Below are 16,775 nucleotides of genomic sequence, written 5' to 3'. Positions count from 1 at the left end.
TATGTGAACTGGAGTTGGACCTTACTGGTCTATGTACGAAGTAGGTTGGCCGGGGAAGAAGTAAGTCCATACAAGGACAATGGCAGTCTTCATGATGTGGTGGTGACCGTGGGAGGGTGAGGCAGGGCTGGGGAGATGATGTCTCAACTTAGAATCAATGGGACTTGTTGGCAATTTGGGTTTGAGGGTGATTGAATTTCTCTTTGCTTGGGAACCTGGAAGATGGTGACGCTGTTACTTGAGACAGAAAATAAAGGAGAAACCCATTGAGGGAGGTATTAAATTTCATCACAGGCGTGTCACACGTTAAGTACCTGCTAAATCATACAAGAGTATTTGTCCAGGAGGCAGTTGGTAAAGTGGGTTGGGAGGGGTCAAAGACAAAAACTTCAGGACTAAAACTTTAAAAGTCTCAGAAGAAAGCACTGGGGAAAAAAGTCTTCATGAGGGACGCCTGGGTGGCTCAGTTGGTTAAGCAGCTGCCTTCGGCTCAGGTCATGATCCCAGCGTCCTGGGATCGAGTCCCCCATCAGGCTCCTTGCTCGGCAGGGAGCCTGCTTCTCCCTCTGTCTCTGCCTGCCTCTCTGCCTGTGCTCGCTCTCTCTCCCTCTCTCTCTGACAAATAAATAAATAAAATCCTTAAAAAAAAAAAAGTCTTCATGACATTGCATTTGATGACTGCATGGACATGATGCCCCATGCAGAGGCAACAAGAGAAAAAATAAAATCGAACTTCCTTACAACTGAGAACTTTTAGGCATCGAAGGATAGGTATCAAGAACAAGAAAAGACAACCTGCTGACTGTGTATTTATGGGGTTAGTGTCTAGAATATATAAAGAACGCCTAAAACTTAACAATAAAACACCAAACAACCCGATTCAAATATGGACAAAGGACTTGGACATTTCTCCAAAGAATATATACAAATGGCCAATAAGCCCATGAAAAGGTCCTCAACAACATTAGTCTTTAGAGAAATACAAACCATGGGGCGCCTGGGTGGCTCAGTGGGTTGAAGCCTCTGCCTTCGGCTCAGGTCATGATCCCAGGGTCCTGGGATCAGCCCTGCATCCCGCTCTCTGCTCAGCAGGGAGCCTGCTTCCCTTCCTCTCTCTCTGTCTGCCTCTCTGCCTACTTGTGATCTCCGTCTGTTAAAAAAATAAATTAAAAAAATCAAAAGAAATACAAACCAAAACCACAATGAGATTCCATTTCCCATGTACTAGGATGGCTATAACCGAAAATACAGAAAAGATGGTCAAGTATGTAGAGAAATCGGAACCCTTGTGCCTTGCTGGTGAACTGTAAAATGGTGGTAGTCACCATGTGAAACAGTTTGGCCCTTTCTCAGAAGGTTAAACACACAGCTACCATGTGACCCAGCAATTCCACTCCTAGGTGTATATCCAAAAGAAGAACTTAAACAGATGGACTTGTACACCCATGTCCACAGAAGCATTATTCACAACAATCACACGGTGAAAAGAACCCAGGCGTCCATCAACAAATGAACACATAAACAAAATGCATATGTGTATGTGTGTATGTCATTCAGCATAAAAAGGAATGACATTTTCATACATGCTACAGTGTGAAGGGACCTTGAAAACATGCTTAGCGAAATAAGTCAGCTACAGGTCAACCATTATATGATTCCACTTAGAGGAGGTCCCTAGACTCGGCAAATTCATAGAGACAGAAAGTAGATTTGAGGTTCTGAGGGCCTGAGGGGGAAAAGGATTGGGGAGTTATTAATTAACGGATAGAGCTTTTGTTGAGTATGATGAAAACTTTTGTATGTCGATAGTGATGATGGTTGTACAGCATTCTAAATGTGCTTAATACCTCTCATTGTACATTTACAAATGGTTAAAGTGATAGATGTGCTATGTGTATTTTATTTTTTTAAAGATTTTTTTAAATTTATTTGACAGACAGAAAGAGATCACAAGTAGGCAGAGAGGCAGGCAGAGAGAGAGGAAGAAGCAGGCTCCCAGCTGAGCAGAGAGCCCAATGCAGGGCTCCATCCCAGGACCCTGAGATCATGACCTGAGCCGAAGGCAGAGGCTTCAACCACTGAGCCACCCAGGCACCCTGTGCTATGTACATTTACACACACACACACACACACACAGAGCAGGCAATAAAAGAGTCTGGAACTCAGGAAGAGGTCAGGGCTGGTGATGGTCATGTGAAGTTGAGCCGCTCTCTTTGGAGCTAGAGTCTTAAGGCCAAGTTCACCCAGGCGGATCACACAGCAAGAAAGCAAGACCAAAGACTAAAGTGCAGCAAATATTTACTTGTAAGGACTACAGGGGAGCAGGAAGAAGGAAGAAGAGAAGCGGAGCTAGCAAGAGGTGTAAAAGGAACAGCTGGGGACGCAAAAGTAGGAAGAAGGGAGGGGAGCCAGGAGAGGCATCATGCGGCCACTGAGAAGGGTCAGCAGGTGATGAATGATGTCCAGGGCCACTGCCACTTCAAGTTCATCAGGGAAGAAGGGATTGAAAGAAGGAAGCCTTGCATGAGGTCCTTGGTCACCTTAGCATGAGTCGTTTTACTTTTTTTTTTTTTTTTTAAGATTTTATTTATTTATTTAAGGGAGAGAGGGGAGTGGGAGCACGAGGGGGGCGCCAAAGGGCAGGGGCAGAGGGAGAAGCAGGCTCCCTGCTCAGCAGGGAGCCCAGTGCGGGACCCAATCCCAGGACCCCGGGATCACAAGCTGAGTTGAAGGCCAACGACGATGAACTGACTGAGCCGCCCAGGCGTTCCCAGCGTGAGTCCTTTTAGTGGTCGAGGTGGAAGCAGCTCAGTGGCCTGAGTGATGAATGGACGGTGAAGAAGCGGAAAAATCAATCACGTTTGCATAACTGTAAAAAATAAAGCGGATCAAAGAGAAGGGGAAAGAGCATGTAATGGCTTGAGAGGAAAGTGGGCCAAAGGAGTTGGGTTTGTTTGCTGAAGATCTAGGTGCTCCGAAGATGGAAAGAAGGGGGGAAAGATGGTCCAGAGTCTCAGAAGAGGCAGGAGATCAAGGCGTGTCAAAAACTGAAAGGATGGGGGCGCCTGGGTGGCTCAGTGGGTTGGGCCGCTGCCTTCGGCTCAGGTCATGATCTCAGGGTCCTGGGATCGAGTCCCGCATCGGGCTCTCTGCTCAGCAGGGAGCCTGCTTCCCTCTCTCTCTCTCTCTGCCTGCCTCTCCATCTACTTGTGATTTCTCTCTGTCAAATAAATAAATAAAATCTTTAAAAAAAAAACAAAACTGAAAGGATGCATCTACACTGGTGAGATCAAAGAATGCCCCTTCCTGTAAGGGTGGACAAGGATGCCATCACAGGAGAGGGGTCTCGCTTTCAGAGCCAGAAACGAAGACGTGTCAGTCTGAAAAATGCAAGTGTACTTCCAGGAACAAAACCCACAATGGCCCCCAATGCTTCTCAAACTTCAACACGCACTCGAATCATTCAACATCTTGTTAAAAGACAGATTCTGGGGACGCCTGGGTGGCTCAGTTGGTTAAGCAGCTGCCTTCGGCTCAGGTCATGATCCCAGCGTCGTGGGATCGAGTCCCACATCGGACTCCTTGCTCAGCAGGGAGCCTGCTTCTCCCTCTGCCTCTGCCTGCCATTCTGTCTGCCTGTGCTCGCTCTCTCTCCCTCTCTCTCTCTCTCTGATAAATAAATAAAAATCTTTAAAAAAAAAATAAAAATAAAAAAAATAAAAGACAGATTCTGATCGAGTGGGTCTGAAAATCTGCATTGCAAGCAAGCTTCCCGGTGAGACAGATACTGTGATCTGTGGACCACAGACTGGTGTCCAGTGTGGCTCTCAAGCTTTCAAATGTGACATGTCTGAATTAAGATGTCTTCTTTTTTTTTTTTTAAAGATTTTATTTATTTATTTGACAGAGAGAGAGATCACAAGCAGGCGGAGAGTCAGGCAGAGAGAGAGAGAGAGAGAAGCAGGCTCCCGCCAAGCAAAGAGCCCGATGCGGGGCTCGATCCCAGGACACTGAGATCATGACCTGAGCCGAAGGCAGCGGCTTAATCCACTGAGCCACCCAGGCGCCCCAAGATGTCTTTTTTTTTTTTTTTTTTAAGATTTTTTATTTATTTGTCAGAGAGAGAGAGCGAGCACAGGCAGACAGAATGGCAGGCAGAGGCAGAGGGAGAAGCCGGCTCCCACTGAGCAAGGAGCCTGATGGGGGACTCGAGCCCAGGATGCTGGGATCATGACCCGAGCCGAAGGCAGCCGCCCAACCAACTGAGCCACCCAGGTGCCCTATTTTGTGACTTTTAAGCTCTAAGTGAAATCAGAGGGAGATGAGTGAAAGGGAGACGCTGTGGGTATTCTCAGGAAGGGCTTCCTATCTGCGTGTTGTTGTTGCTGGTTTGGCTTTTGTTTAAAAGAAATAAGAGAGTCCTCTCCCTCCACTGTTATCAGTCCCCTTCAGGCTCTCGGGGGACATATCAAGCCGTATCTGGGGGCACAAAGGAGAGGGGAGCGGGGAGACACGCCGACCTGGCAAAGAGTACCTACGCCACTGTGCCGCAGGGCAGAGGGACAGGGCAGGGTGGCCAGCTGGCAGTCAGCTCAGCATGAGAGATCTTGTGACTGTGGTCAACTGCCCAAGACCGGGTCACCAGCCCCAGGGACCACGTGGTAGCAGAGAAGTTTTAATAGCTCCAGAGTTAGCCAAGACGCCCTGGAGTATGTGGCTTGCTCCAAAATGACCAGTGCCAGGACTCCGCTCGTCCTCCTGACCCAGCATTTCTGTGCGCCCCAGGCTGCCCGCATTCACGTTCCCTCTGGAACCTCGGGCTGCTGAGGTGCCCGGCTCACCAGCCCCTCCGTCATGCAGGCTGGGCCATCACTGGTCACTGTGCACCCTGTCCCCCAACTCATCTGCAGCATTCTCGAATCCGTGCCCAAACAAAAGACAGTCTGCGCCGTCTGAAGGCCTCAGGAGGGCACGCCCGCTCGCTCCCTCACGCCCGCCGTGCAGGACATTGCTCCAAGCCCAGTCTGGTCTGGGGATGCGAGGGCGACTGCTCTGAGGTGGGGCCAGTGCAGGTCACACTTTGTCAGGGCCCCTGAGACCAGGTGTAGAGTAGCGACCTCTCTGATCCCTGCAGGGAAGTAAGATCAGAGCTGCCATCGGGCTGTAGGGGGAGTGGTCGTAGGAGGGGTTGTGGGGCAGGACAAGGGATTTCTCTTGTCTTCCGGGGCTGATGAACATCCAGCCCGAGGGTCACGGGAACAGAAGGTCGCTGGAACAGCAGGGAAAGTCTCAGGGGAATGAGAAAGGGGGTGGGGGTGATGAGGTGAGCCTGAAGACAGGGACGAGGGAGGAGACGCTGGCCGATTGGGCCGAGGGAAACTGAGGTCTGATGTGCTAGAGGCCCCCACCTAGAGGTCAGACTGGAGCCTGGTGCCAGGTAAAAATGCGGCATCACCCGTGAAGAGGTGGCAGTGGGTCCCCAAGGCAGAGGAGGAAAGAGCCCCTTCGAAGGGGTCATGTCCCATTGTGTCTGTCACCCCACGGTCCGTCACCCCTGCCTAACTTGTCAAGGAAGACAAAGTATTTCTGGAACTAAGTAAGGGACACCACTGTGCATGTACCATCACAGAAATGGTCTGATCACTCCTAGCTCCAAGCCCCTGAAGACCCCTACCTGAGGTCCAGATTCCTTATCCCCCACACTCAGTCCCCATGCTCCCCCTTCCCCACATTTTCCAACCACGACCAACTTGCCCTCATGGTGGCACATCTCTGCCTGCCCCCCCCTTCAGGGCCTAGGTCTCCTGTCACCCGCCAGGGAGAATTCACTGTGCAGCTCTCTCTCCAGTCCCGGACCTGCTGGATTCCACTTCACCATTTAGGGGCTCTGTTGGACTGGGACCTCTGAGGGGTCACTCCCAGGCCTTCTAATTAGCAAATGGTGGTGAATGAACGAGATGCCCTTTGCCTTATTGGTCCTAGACTTGCCACTGACTCGAGGATGTGCTGTAGTGCCTTTGTTATAAGATTTAGTACCCCAAACTTTTTCTTTCCAGGCTCAATGTTATTGTCCATAATCCTTCCTCACCCTGGGGGCGGGGGGGTTCCTCCATGTCCCCAATTTACACATTCATTCACTCGTGCAACAAATATTAAGGCCGGTTCGTGGCAGGCACTACTGATGGCCCAGGACACAACCAGAACAAGGCGGACACAGCCCGGCCTTCCAGGCGAACATTTACCCATTACGGAGTCATCACTACTTTATTCCAATGGTGCCAGCCACTGAGGACCCAGGTGGTGGCCCGTTGGCTGTGGCTGCTCCCTGCGCCTTCACCGGCTCCTGGTCCAGCGCGGGAACGAGGCCAGCCGTGGAGACTGCCCAGGGCCTGGGTCCCGTCACCCACGTGTCAAGCAAGGCCTTCACTCACCCTAATACCATCCCACGTGTGGCTCAAAATTTTGGAGGTGGTTTGGCCACCGCCCAGTGCTCTGTAGCCGCCAGGTGGGCGTCTCTGGGCGCTCGGGGACTTCAGGGACGGAGTTGAGAGCCAAGTCAAGGACCCTGGTCGGCGGGAAGTCTCGCGCGACTGCCGGGGCTGGCGGACGGGAGGGACCGGGCCGGCGGGGTGGGCGGGCGGGGCGGGGCCGGGCCGGCGGGGTGGGCGGGCCGGCCGGCGGGGGCGGGGCCCGAAGCTGTGACATTTATTCCACCGGCCGCGACCTCACGTCGGCGTCAGGACCGCTGCGCGACGGCGGAATGGCTGTAAAGGGTGAGGACGCTGCGCCGCAGGACGCTTAGAACGGAGTGGGACGGGGGACGCCACGCTCTTCCCGCCGCCCCCCCACCTCCTTGCTGCCCCCCACACCCCCGGAGCGGAAGTGGGAGCGGGTTGATTGGACCCGCGGGAGGGTGGGGACCCCGGGAGAGGGCTGCACGTGGCTTCTAAGGGTTCCGGGAGCTCCAAGTTAGAGGAGCAAGCGGGGGGATCTGGGGCGGCAAGGTTTCCAGCCGGCCCGGGTGGGCCCGCAGAACAGGTCAGTGCCGGACCCCGGAGAAGGCAGCCCTGATCCGATTAGGCCGGAGACAGCGTGGTGCCGGGTGGTCCGGACGGGGGTCCGGCACCAAGTCCTCGCTCCACTTCATTCTCCCTGGGGATCTCTGGGCTCAGACTGCACCTCCTCATGCCTCGGGGTGCTGGTCTGCGAAGGGAGAGTGATAATGATCCGACTTGCTGTCAGGAAGTGAGAGGGACCACCCCATCTGCCCTCTGAAAGTTTAGACTGTGTTGGTTATTGCCAGGACTGTTTAATCCCCGTTTTACAAAAAAGGAAACTGGAGCTCAGGAGGTTTTACTAAGCGGCCCAAGGTCGCACACCCAGCAAGTGTCAGAGCCCAGGACTAGCCAATTCCACAAAGTTCTGCTATGAAACCCTCCCCTGCTTTTCCTGGTTTTCCTCACTCTGCGGACCCAGTTTAAATTTCCTTCCTCTGGGTATCCCCAAACCCACGTCAGGCTCTCTCCCTGTAACCCCTGGGGGCAAGTGGGAACCTGAGCCCCCTGGGCTTTTGCCCTGAACACACTGGGGTAACGGATGAGGGGCTCAGAAAGTACCTTCATGAATGAGTGTGTGGTTGTGTTCCAGGTATGCTCTCAGAGCTGAAGCTGCCTGTGCCCTGGGGCCACATCGCTGCCAAAGTCTGGGGCTCCCAGCAGGCCCTCCCAGTTCTTTGCCTGCATGGCTGGCTGGACAATGCCAGCTCTTTTGACAGACTCATCCCTCTTCTTCCAAAAGGTGGGACTGAAGGGAAGCCAAGGGACAAGGTGACACAGACTGCAGGAGAATGAGGGGTGGGGGACACCGCTGACCTAGATGCCTTCTCCCTTCCCATCTCTTGTCTCAGACTTTTGTTATGTTGCCATGGATTTCGGGGGACATGGGCTCTCGTCCCATCACAGCCCTGGTCTCCCGTATTACCAGGAAAGCTTTGTGAGTGAGATCCGGAGAGTTGTAGGAGGTAAGAGGCAGAACGAGAGAGAGAGAGAGAGTGTGTGTGTGTGTGTGTGTAAGGGTGCATTGGGACATCGCTTCTGTTCGTTGAGTGGGGTGTGGTAGCCAGGAAACAATGTTGGACTGGGAGTGATCTGGGGTCATCCAGAAATTCATGGGCGACTTTGGGAAAGTTGGGAGAGGGCTACCAAGAAGAGCTTTTCCTTCAGGGGTTCCACCCCTGTAAAGAAGCTGCAATCCCTCTAAGCTAGTTTCCTGAATGGGCAACCACAGATGCTGGGGAAAGATGTCCTGAGCACAAGGACTGCAGGACAGAGGGTCGGGGGAGGCTGGGCCCACTAAAACCTTGCCCTCTGTGTTTCAGCCTTGAAGTGGAAGCATTTCTCCATCTTGGGCCATAGTTTTGGTGAGTACAGTTTACACGTGGGTGGGCAGGGGGCTGACTGGGCTGAGGGGCTGCGAGGGAGGGGGAGGAATTGATACACAGGGACCCGGCCCTTCTGGGCAATGCAGAGAGACGTAAGAGAGATGAGGGAGTCTGTGGGCACTGGGTACCTTTGGCCTGAGGCACCTCCCCAAGGGACATAGGGCCCCAGAGGTGGCTGTCTTCCCATGTGACAAGGGAAATATGACTTTTCGAGTGGCTAGGTCTGATGAAGGGGTTATGTGGCCCCCGGGGAGGGAACCCCAAGTTTGATAGGGAATAAAGGGCCCTGGTCCCTGGTGGGAGAGGGCGAGGCCCCTTAGCCTGGGGTGGGGCAGCCCCTGGGAGGAAGTTTTGGTAGGATTGGTGGAATACCAGCCCAGGACTCTTTTTTCCCCCAGGTGGCGCGGTGGGCGGAATGGTGAGTAGGTGGCTTTGCAGTGACTACCTCTGGCCACGTTGGGCATTCCTGCAGATGGGGCAGGAGGTGGGGGGAGGGCGGTGGGAGAAGTTTCTGGGAAAGGAAGTGCCTCCTCATTTCACGAATTTGAACCCAGTATTTGATGGCCTAGTGCCAGTCTGCTTTATAGATGGCAGTAATAATCCTTACTACAGGGAGGCTGGTGAAACTGGAGATTCCTGGCAGAGTTCAGAGTTTCCACATTCCCCATCCTCAGAGAACCCTGGAATCCAGCCATTCACCAGGGTGTGAACTTTGGCCTGCGTGTGGATCTACAGGTCAGGGAGAGGGGAGGCTGCCCTGAAGGGAATAAAGACAATCTTGTCTCAGACCCTTGGAAACGTTAGCATCCCCAGGGAAAAGTTTGAGTCCCTTTGCCTTCTTCCTCTCATACTCATTCTTCCCTTTTTGGATCACATCGTAGTTTTCCAGTATCTTCCCCGAGATGGTGAATAAACTTATCTTGCTGGACACATGGCCATTTCCCCTGGACCCTAAAGTAAGAATGGGGCCTTTCATGCTTGCTATCACGGGGGAGACCCAGGCCCCGGGTGGTGTCCTCAGCCCTGCCTCTTTTGGCAGGGAGGTGGGAGGAGGTGGCAGAAGGTAGACAAAGAGGGATCAAGGGGCCCCCAGAGAGGACAGGGTATGCAGCCTGTACCCCTAAGAGTGAGCAGAGAAAAGGGGTGCAGAAGCCTTTGTCATCCTTGGAAACGCTGTATGTGGCCTGGGATCTACAGAATGCCAAGTGTATCATGAAGTGGCAGGGGTGGGCGAGGGTCAGGACAGGGGATGGAGGAAGCTCTGGGAGCACTGCATGATGAGCCCCCCCCTTCACGTTCAGCTGTGTGCCTTTGTGCTGTGTGCACATCGCACAACAGCACACAGCAGCCGAGGGTGGACAGATGGGAACGTGTGGATCTCTCCTGCCGCCGCCACCACCACCAGTAACAACAGACAGTGCTGTCCCTGCAGGAGGCCTGGCTTCTGCCGCTGATCTGCTGGGTGACCCTGGGGCAGTCACTTGGCCTACCTGGGCCTCAGTTTCCTCACCTGTAAAACCAGGAGGTTGGACTAGGTGACCTTGGAGTTGCCTGCCCGCTGCCACCTTCTGTCACTTGGTTCCCAGGAGCTCAGCCTCTCAATTATGACACCGCTTCATCACCAGTTTGGGTTTCTTCTCTCTGTAAAATGGCCACAAATGCCAAAAGGGCGCAAAGCAGGCTGTCTTTTTCCCACCACCTGCCCAATCCCCAGCACACAGTAAGCGCCCAGTAAGTGCTGGTCTCATGAATGGAGAGCTCTGTGGCTGACTGTGAGGCTCCGGTGAGACTCCGGGCTACTCTCCCTTGATCTGTCTCAGCCACTGAGTTACCCAGCGCAGTGCCCCAGCCTCTCCCGACAGAGAATCTCGGTGTTTGGTCGTCCCTGTGGCGTACTCTCGGGGCGGGTGGGGGGGCCTGGATGGTCGTGTCCCTTCCAGCTGCTGCTTCTCCAGGCAGCGGCCTGTGACCAGGGCTGGGCTGTGGGAGGGAGCCAGGCGTGGAAACAGGTGTACAAGAAGGGGGACCGGGAGCGCCTGGACTGCATGCCTTCTGCCGTCTCCTCTCTACCAGCTGGAGTCCGGCATTCGCTAAGCCAGCTGAAACTCCAAGCCTGGGTGGCCTGGGTCTTAAGGACCGAACACTGAACCGTTGCAAAGCGCTGGCCGTTGGCAGAGATTTCCTTTCCCCTCCATCACCCATCCTGACCCCTCCAGCCGTCCGGACCCCAGGCCGGGCTGACTGGGCTGACAGATCCCCGGGCTAACCTTCAGGGGCTGATCTGGTGCCGCCCTTCGCTGTGTCAGAAGGGATCCAGGCTGAGGGGCTGTGGAGGCCCGAGGGTGCGGGCGGGGGCTGAGCCCTTCTGTCTGCAGCCAGACTCCCGCCACCCAGCAGAGCCCTCCTGTCCCAGGGAATAGAGTGCGTGCCGACCTACCGGCGGGGGGCCATTGAGCACTTGCTGCAGGTGGAGGCCTCCCAGAAGCCTCGGCAGGTGGTCAGCCCAGAGGAGATGCTGCAGAGGTCAGTGCTGGGGGGGGGCGGGAGGGGCCGGCTGGTGCAAGACCTGGGCAAGCAGTGGGATACCAAGGGAGGACATCTCTGGGGCACTGAGGAAGCCTCAGGCTTCTACACACAAATCACACGGAGCCTGTTTCTCTCTGCGCTCACCGGAGGTGTCAGGCTTCCTGGCTCTCTCCAGACACCGCAGCTGGGACTCCCCTGCCTCGGGTCCTCCCGCTCCGTAGCCACGCCCTTCGTCTCCCAAGACCCCTTTCCACCTACTCTCTACCCCTCTTCCTCTCCCTGTAAGTGGGCACACATGCGCGCATGTGCACACACACACACACACACACTGCCGGTGTGAATGTCCCCACTGCCACATGCCTGTGTCCCTTGTGGGGGGCCTCCTCTTCTTTCCCTCGGGCCTCCCCTGCCCCCAGTCATCCAGTGTCCCTCTCTCCTCCCCAGGTTCATGAAGAACAACAGTCACGTGAATGAGGAGAGCGCGCGACTCCTCCTGCAGAGAGGAACCACCAAGGTGGCCACAGGTAGGGCCTACCCGGCTCTGGCAGTGGCTGATCGGCCCTGCTCTTACTGAGGAGGAAAACCGCGAAGTCTCGCGGCTCCTTGCTCTCCGGACCAGACATAGCCCCGAGGGCTTAGCAAGCAGTGTCTCGTGTCATCCTCCTCCCGCTGCCCTATTCTCACTCTGTGCACAGCAGGGGAAACTGAGGCTCTGCTAGGCCAAGGGACACATACCAGGTCAGACAGCTGCTGCGCCTCCCAGAAAGGCCTGTGGAGAGCCCCGTCCGGTGTGTCGGGGGTGAATGTTGGGGAGCGTCCCAGCCGTGATCTGCTGACCCTGTGCGGTGGGTGCCGGTGTCCCAGGCTAGGGTTTGAGGCCGTCCGATGGGGCAGGGTGACTTGAAGGGGGTTTTTTGAAATGGGACACATAGCACAGGAGGCACCTTGGTTTCAGGACAGCCTCGGGCCTGTGTTTTCTGCACTTTGTTTTCTGCTATGTCCATTCGGGAAAACTTTACCAAGGTCCCGATCAGTGCCAGCCCCATGTGTGGCCACGGAGCTGCGGTGAGTAGCAGCACACACTGCCCCTTCCTGGGTGGGCCGGTCCCGCCAGCTGATGCGACCCGACGGCGCCCTTCACAAGGGCCCTGCCTGGAACTGACTCTGCCAGGGGTTGAGCCAGGATGAGGCCAAGTCAGGGATGTCCATTCTAGGAGGAGAACAGGCAAGCAAGAGACATTTTCTTGTAAGTGTAGTAAAAGAAACATGGAGGGTGTTCTGGAAGAAACCCCTCAGAGGGGGTCCTAGAGGCGGCTCCCAGAGGTGAAGCCCAGGGGAGACAGTGTGATAAAATGGACCAGGCATTAAATTTGGTCCAAAGCCCTGGGCTGATTCCTGGCTCTGCAGCTCAGAGATCTTGGGCAAGTTCCCTTTCCCCATTTAGACACTTCTCCCCTCTTTCTCTTGGGTGATAGATAATGTCTTAGGATCTTCGTGCTAATGGTCTGAGAGGATCAAGCAAGGAGGTGAATGTGGCTTCAGCTTATAAAGTAGCAAAGGAGGCAGGGGTCAAAACCCCAAGGGCTTGCCAGATGTGACCAAGATGTGGCATTAACTGGGCCACTGGGAGTCAGCAGGGAGTGGCGGGCATTGTGGTCCTGGAAGCAGGACAGCCTGGCCAGTGGTTATCACTGGGAACTCTGGGCCTTGTGTGGCTGGAATTTCTAGTTGCTCCCAAGAAGCCAAAGATCTGCTGTGTGGCCAGAAGTTGCAGAAGTTGCCAGAAGTTGCCAACACACCATGAGGTCAGGTAGAATATGCTTAAGGGATGTTGTGGCCTTGGGTTTCCGGTCTGTGACTTGTTGTGAGGGAATGTCTGTTATCATCTCTGAACCTTGGCAAATCTGCCATGGAGAGGGGAGGTCAAGGCAGAGGCCCATGGGCCCGGGCTTCCCAGCGGGCCCACACAGATGGCCCAGCACAGAAGTGGGCTAATCTGGAATAAGACATGTTCCCAGCCAGGCAGGGGAAGCTGATTAGGCCAAGCCCGGGTCCCATGAAGGGGTGAGCACGGGCACCGAAGCAGTTGTCAGGGAGGGTGAGGAGAGAAGGGAGGGGGCTGGGTAAGGCAGCCGGGTCGCTTTGTCAGGCCCAGCCCCTGTGCAGCAGCTATGGCCCTTTGGGGCCGGAGCTTAACCCAAAACAAGACCGAGCAGGCTCTGAGCCCCCATCGGGGTTTGTGACACGGGGAGAGCCGGTGTTCCAGACTGTTCGTGAGTCCTTGTCCTCAGGTCCCAGAGCCTCTGACAGTCCCCATTCCACTCTGGAATGAGCAGAGTGCAGGGACCGCTCCACGAGCCCAGCCGGGTCCTATAACTGAACCCAAGTTCATCAGCCCGATGCACAGCAGAACCAAACACTCAGGAGGCGAGGAGAACGGGGAAGACCTCCCTGTAGGGGAACCAAGGGGTTTTGTTTTTTGGTGTTTGTTTTTTTTTTTTTTAAAGGCAAATGGGAAGGGGTCTGGGTAAAGGGGAGAAGAGCTATGTGACTTAAAACCAGATAAAGGAAGTTAGTAAAATAGGGGAGGGTCTACGGGGAGGTCAGTGATCTGAGCAGTTCTGGCTGACTCCTTGCATCTCTGCAAAACGAATTAACACTTGGTTATCCTGGCATTGGGCTTGAGTATTATCTCACAGAAACAGGGCGGCAGGCGGCGTTCCCAGACTAAGCAGGTTTGGGTAAGGACCCTACAGCAGCCTCAGTGGCCCTGTTACTTGCTGGTTACCGGCTTTGGTCCCCTGGGCCTTTGATCATCCCTCATTCTTGAGTGCAAGGGGCTGATGATTGCTCTGGCTACTTCCTGCTGCAGTGGGGCAGAGATGGGGGGAGGGGGGAGAGGAAGGGATCCTTTTTGTGCTTAATCATAGACAGTCCTCAGTTCTGGCTTAAAACCCTACACTCTGCATGACTAGAATTTTTGTACTTCGGTTAATAGTTTTGTACAATGTTTTGTACCACGTGTTGTGATTAAGGAGCACAGGAGAATTAGGAATACAGAAAATTCCACATTTGAGGAAATGTTCTGAGTCAAATGGACCTAAATCCTTGGGAAATCCAAGAAAATAATCTGGGAAAACCGTCCAAATCGGAGTCTGGGACTTTAGAGATTTGTTGCAACCAAGTAGCTTATTGTCTTTATTTTGTCAAGGGGAACATCCGTTTCAGAGGGAGCGTTAATGTGTGTGCAGCGAGGAAGGGCCGCTTCTGAGGAAGTATGAATATGTGTGCAGCCTGATGAATGTACTGTATAGACGCATCCTTGTTCCACCCAGAGCAGTGCTTAGTTTAGCTTTAGTGCTTTTCCCTCTCCCACTCCCCCTGCTTGCATTCCCTCTCTTGCTGTCTCTCTCTCTGTGTCAAATAAATAAAATCTTAAAAAAAATAAAGATTTTATTTATTTATTTGACAGACAGAGATCACAAGTAGGCAGAGAGGCAGGCAGAGAGAGAGGGAGAAGCAGGCTCCCCACTGATCAGAGAGCCTGATGCGGGGATCGATCCCAGGACCCTGAGATCATGACCTGAGCCGAAGGCAGAGGCTTAACCCACTGAGCCATCCAAGTGACCCTCCACTGAAATTCACATTATGTGAATGTGAATTTGCCTAGAAAGGGGAAGAGATTCCCTTAAGGTACGCACTATTTTGTGACCTCCGATTTGTACGTAGCAAGAGGTAGTATAACCTGAAGACTGATTAATCCAGCTTTGCTGAACTAAAACAAGGAGATGGTGGCCCAGAACACGGGTTACGTGAAACAAGTAGTCACAGTCTTTCTGTTAGAGAGTATTTGGTTTTTATGAATTTATGTTCTCACATCCTTCATGAGCTTCCAGAGGTCATTACAGGGGACACTGTTGAGGGTGTTAAAAAGAAGCAGGGTACATAGAGTCCTCCAGTGAGTAAAATACTTTCTGATAAGTAATTTTGATCTGGTATGTTGCAACTATAGTTGCTTTTCCATAAGTTACCATGAAGTTGGGCTCATTAGAGAAAGGTTGTGGGCATAGCTGTGGGGTTGGCGTGGTCACGTATGGGGAAGGGCTTCAGGTACCATATTCAGCAGTCAGACAAGTCACCTGAAGATGCTAAAGTTTATGAAATTCTGACCATGGGATTATCTTTCCAAGAAAAAGAGGTGGGGATTATGGAGCAAAACCAACAGCCCCAAGGAGTTGCTAGTGTGTCTGTCTCCTGAGTAATACCTTGAGGTCCGTCACGGGCTCACAAGAACAGTTAGCAGATTCCTTCTCCAAAAGCAGTGGGGTGAAGTCTGTGCTCTGGGGGTGTGCCATCTTCCAAGCTTTGGGGGATTCTGGCTCTTGTGTGTTTTTTGTATTATTTTTGTTGGTGATCGTGGTGATGGTATTTTTGTTTTGTTTTGTTTTGTTTTCTTTGGTTTTGGTCTTCCTTTCTCCAAGGTCAGAGCCTCCTTTCCTTCCAAGCAGCCTCATGAGCAAGTACTGGAAAGATTTGTTAATGGGTCATCACACCATAGGGAAAGTCCCGAGGTGTGGTGATGAATTAATATTTTCTGTCTTCGCGTTTGTCTTTTTTTTTTTTTTCCCTTAGAAAAACATCACAGACCAACATTTTTCCTCTTGGCTGAAGTCTAACTACTCTGTTGTTTTGTTGTAAGAAGTTTGCTCCAGATTCGGTGAACCAGTCTTAGTCTTGAAAATAGGTTACTTTGGTTAATCTTAGTCGTCTCATTGCAGGAGGCACGGCAGGTGGGCGCTCAGTTAGATCTGTACTGTGCAGAGCCGCCAAGTCATCAACGAGAGGGATTTTGCGGAAACAAAAGAAAAACAGGTTAATGGTTAGCGCAAGTTGTAAACCCAGTGTCTTGAGTCCTGAGTGCCGTTGGTGAGATTTCTAGCTGTTGGGCTTGAAGCATGTTCAGATGGAGTGAGGGCTGACACATCGCCCTGGCCTACAGTTTGCATGTCTCTGTTATCTTCCTGAGCAGCCCCCACAGCAACAGACATGAAGATTGTTTAAACATGAGCTGTTGAGGGGCACCTGGGTGGCTCAGTAGGTTAAAGCCTCTGCCTTCGGCTTGGGTCATGATCCCGGGGTTCTGGGATCAAGCCCCACATCGGGCTCTCTGCTCAGTGGGAAGCCTGCCTCCTCCTCTCTCTTTCTCTCTGCCTATTTGTGATCTCTGTCAAATAAATAAATAGGGGCGCCTGGGTGGCTCAGTGGGTTAAAGCCTCTGCCTTCAGCTCAGGTCATGATCCCAGGGTCCTGGGATCGAGCCCCGCATCGGGCACTCTGCTCCGCGGGGAGCCTGCTTCCTCCTCTCTCTGCCTGCCTCTCTGCTTACTTGTGATTTCTCTCTGTCAAATAAATAAATAAAATCTTTTAAAAATAAATAAATAAATAAATAAAATCTTAAAAAAAAAAATGAGCTGTTGAGGCAATTTCTCGGGAGTTTACTTCCCTCAAGCCATCTAGCTTTGGTCTTCAAGGCTTCGTGAAAAAAATTAAATTAAAATTAAATTAAAAAAATTAAAAAGATGGTTTTAACTCTCAGTGGTTTCATGTTGACGTATGGGAGGAAATGGGAAACTTTTGTTCTGAGAGTCAGAACCAGGTATTTGAAGAAACCAGAAAAATTCAGGATCGAGCCCAGTTTTATAGGCAAACAACAGACACTCAGAGATAATTCATAAGAACTAGAATCTAGGGCGCCTGGGTGGCTCAGTGGGTTAAGCCGCTGCCTTCGGCTCAGGTCATGATCTCAGGA

General features: G+C 52.9%; 1 protein-coding gene across 1 annotated transcript in view; it reads left to right on the top strand.

The window, feature by feature from the left end:
* Positions 1-6,698: 6,698 nt before the first annotated feature.
* The window catches only part of SERHL2 (serine hydrolase like 2), a 29,148-nt gene continuing 19,071 nt past the window's right edge, over positions 6,699-16,775 (top strand). Inside the window, exons 1-8 of the mRNA XM_044228373.1 lie at positions 6,699-6,773; positions 7,648-7,797; positions 7,907-8,020; positions 8,378-8,419; positions 8,839-8,858; positions 9,322-9,396; positions 10,854-10,963; positions 11,411-11,490. Coding sequence (XP_044084308.1) covers positions 6,761-6,773; positions 7,648-7,797; positions 7,907-8,020; positions 8,378-8,419; positions 8,839-8,858; positions 9,322-9,396; positions 10,854-10,963; positions 11,411-11,490 — 604 coding nt within the window. The 5' untranslated portion in view covers positions 6,699-6,760. The remainder of the gene's footprint in view (positions 6,774-7,647; positions 7,798-7,906; positions 8,021-8,377; positions 8,420-8,838; positions 8,859-9,321; positions 9,397-10,853; positions 10,964-11,410; positions 11,491-16,775) is intronic.

This window comes from Neovison vison, chromosome 12 (genome assembly GCF_020171115.1).
Source record: "Neovison vison isolate M4711 chromosome 12, ASM_NN_V1, whole genome shotgun sequence".
NCBI classification, from domain to species: domain Eukaryota; kingdom Metazoa; phylum Chordata; class Mammalia; order Carnivora; family Mustelidae; genus Neogale; species Neogale vison.
This window is presented reverse-complemented; position numbering and strand designations above follow the sequence as displayed.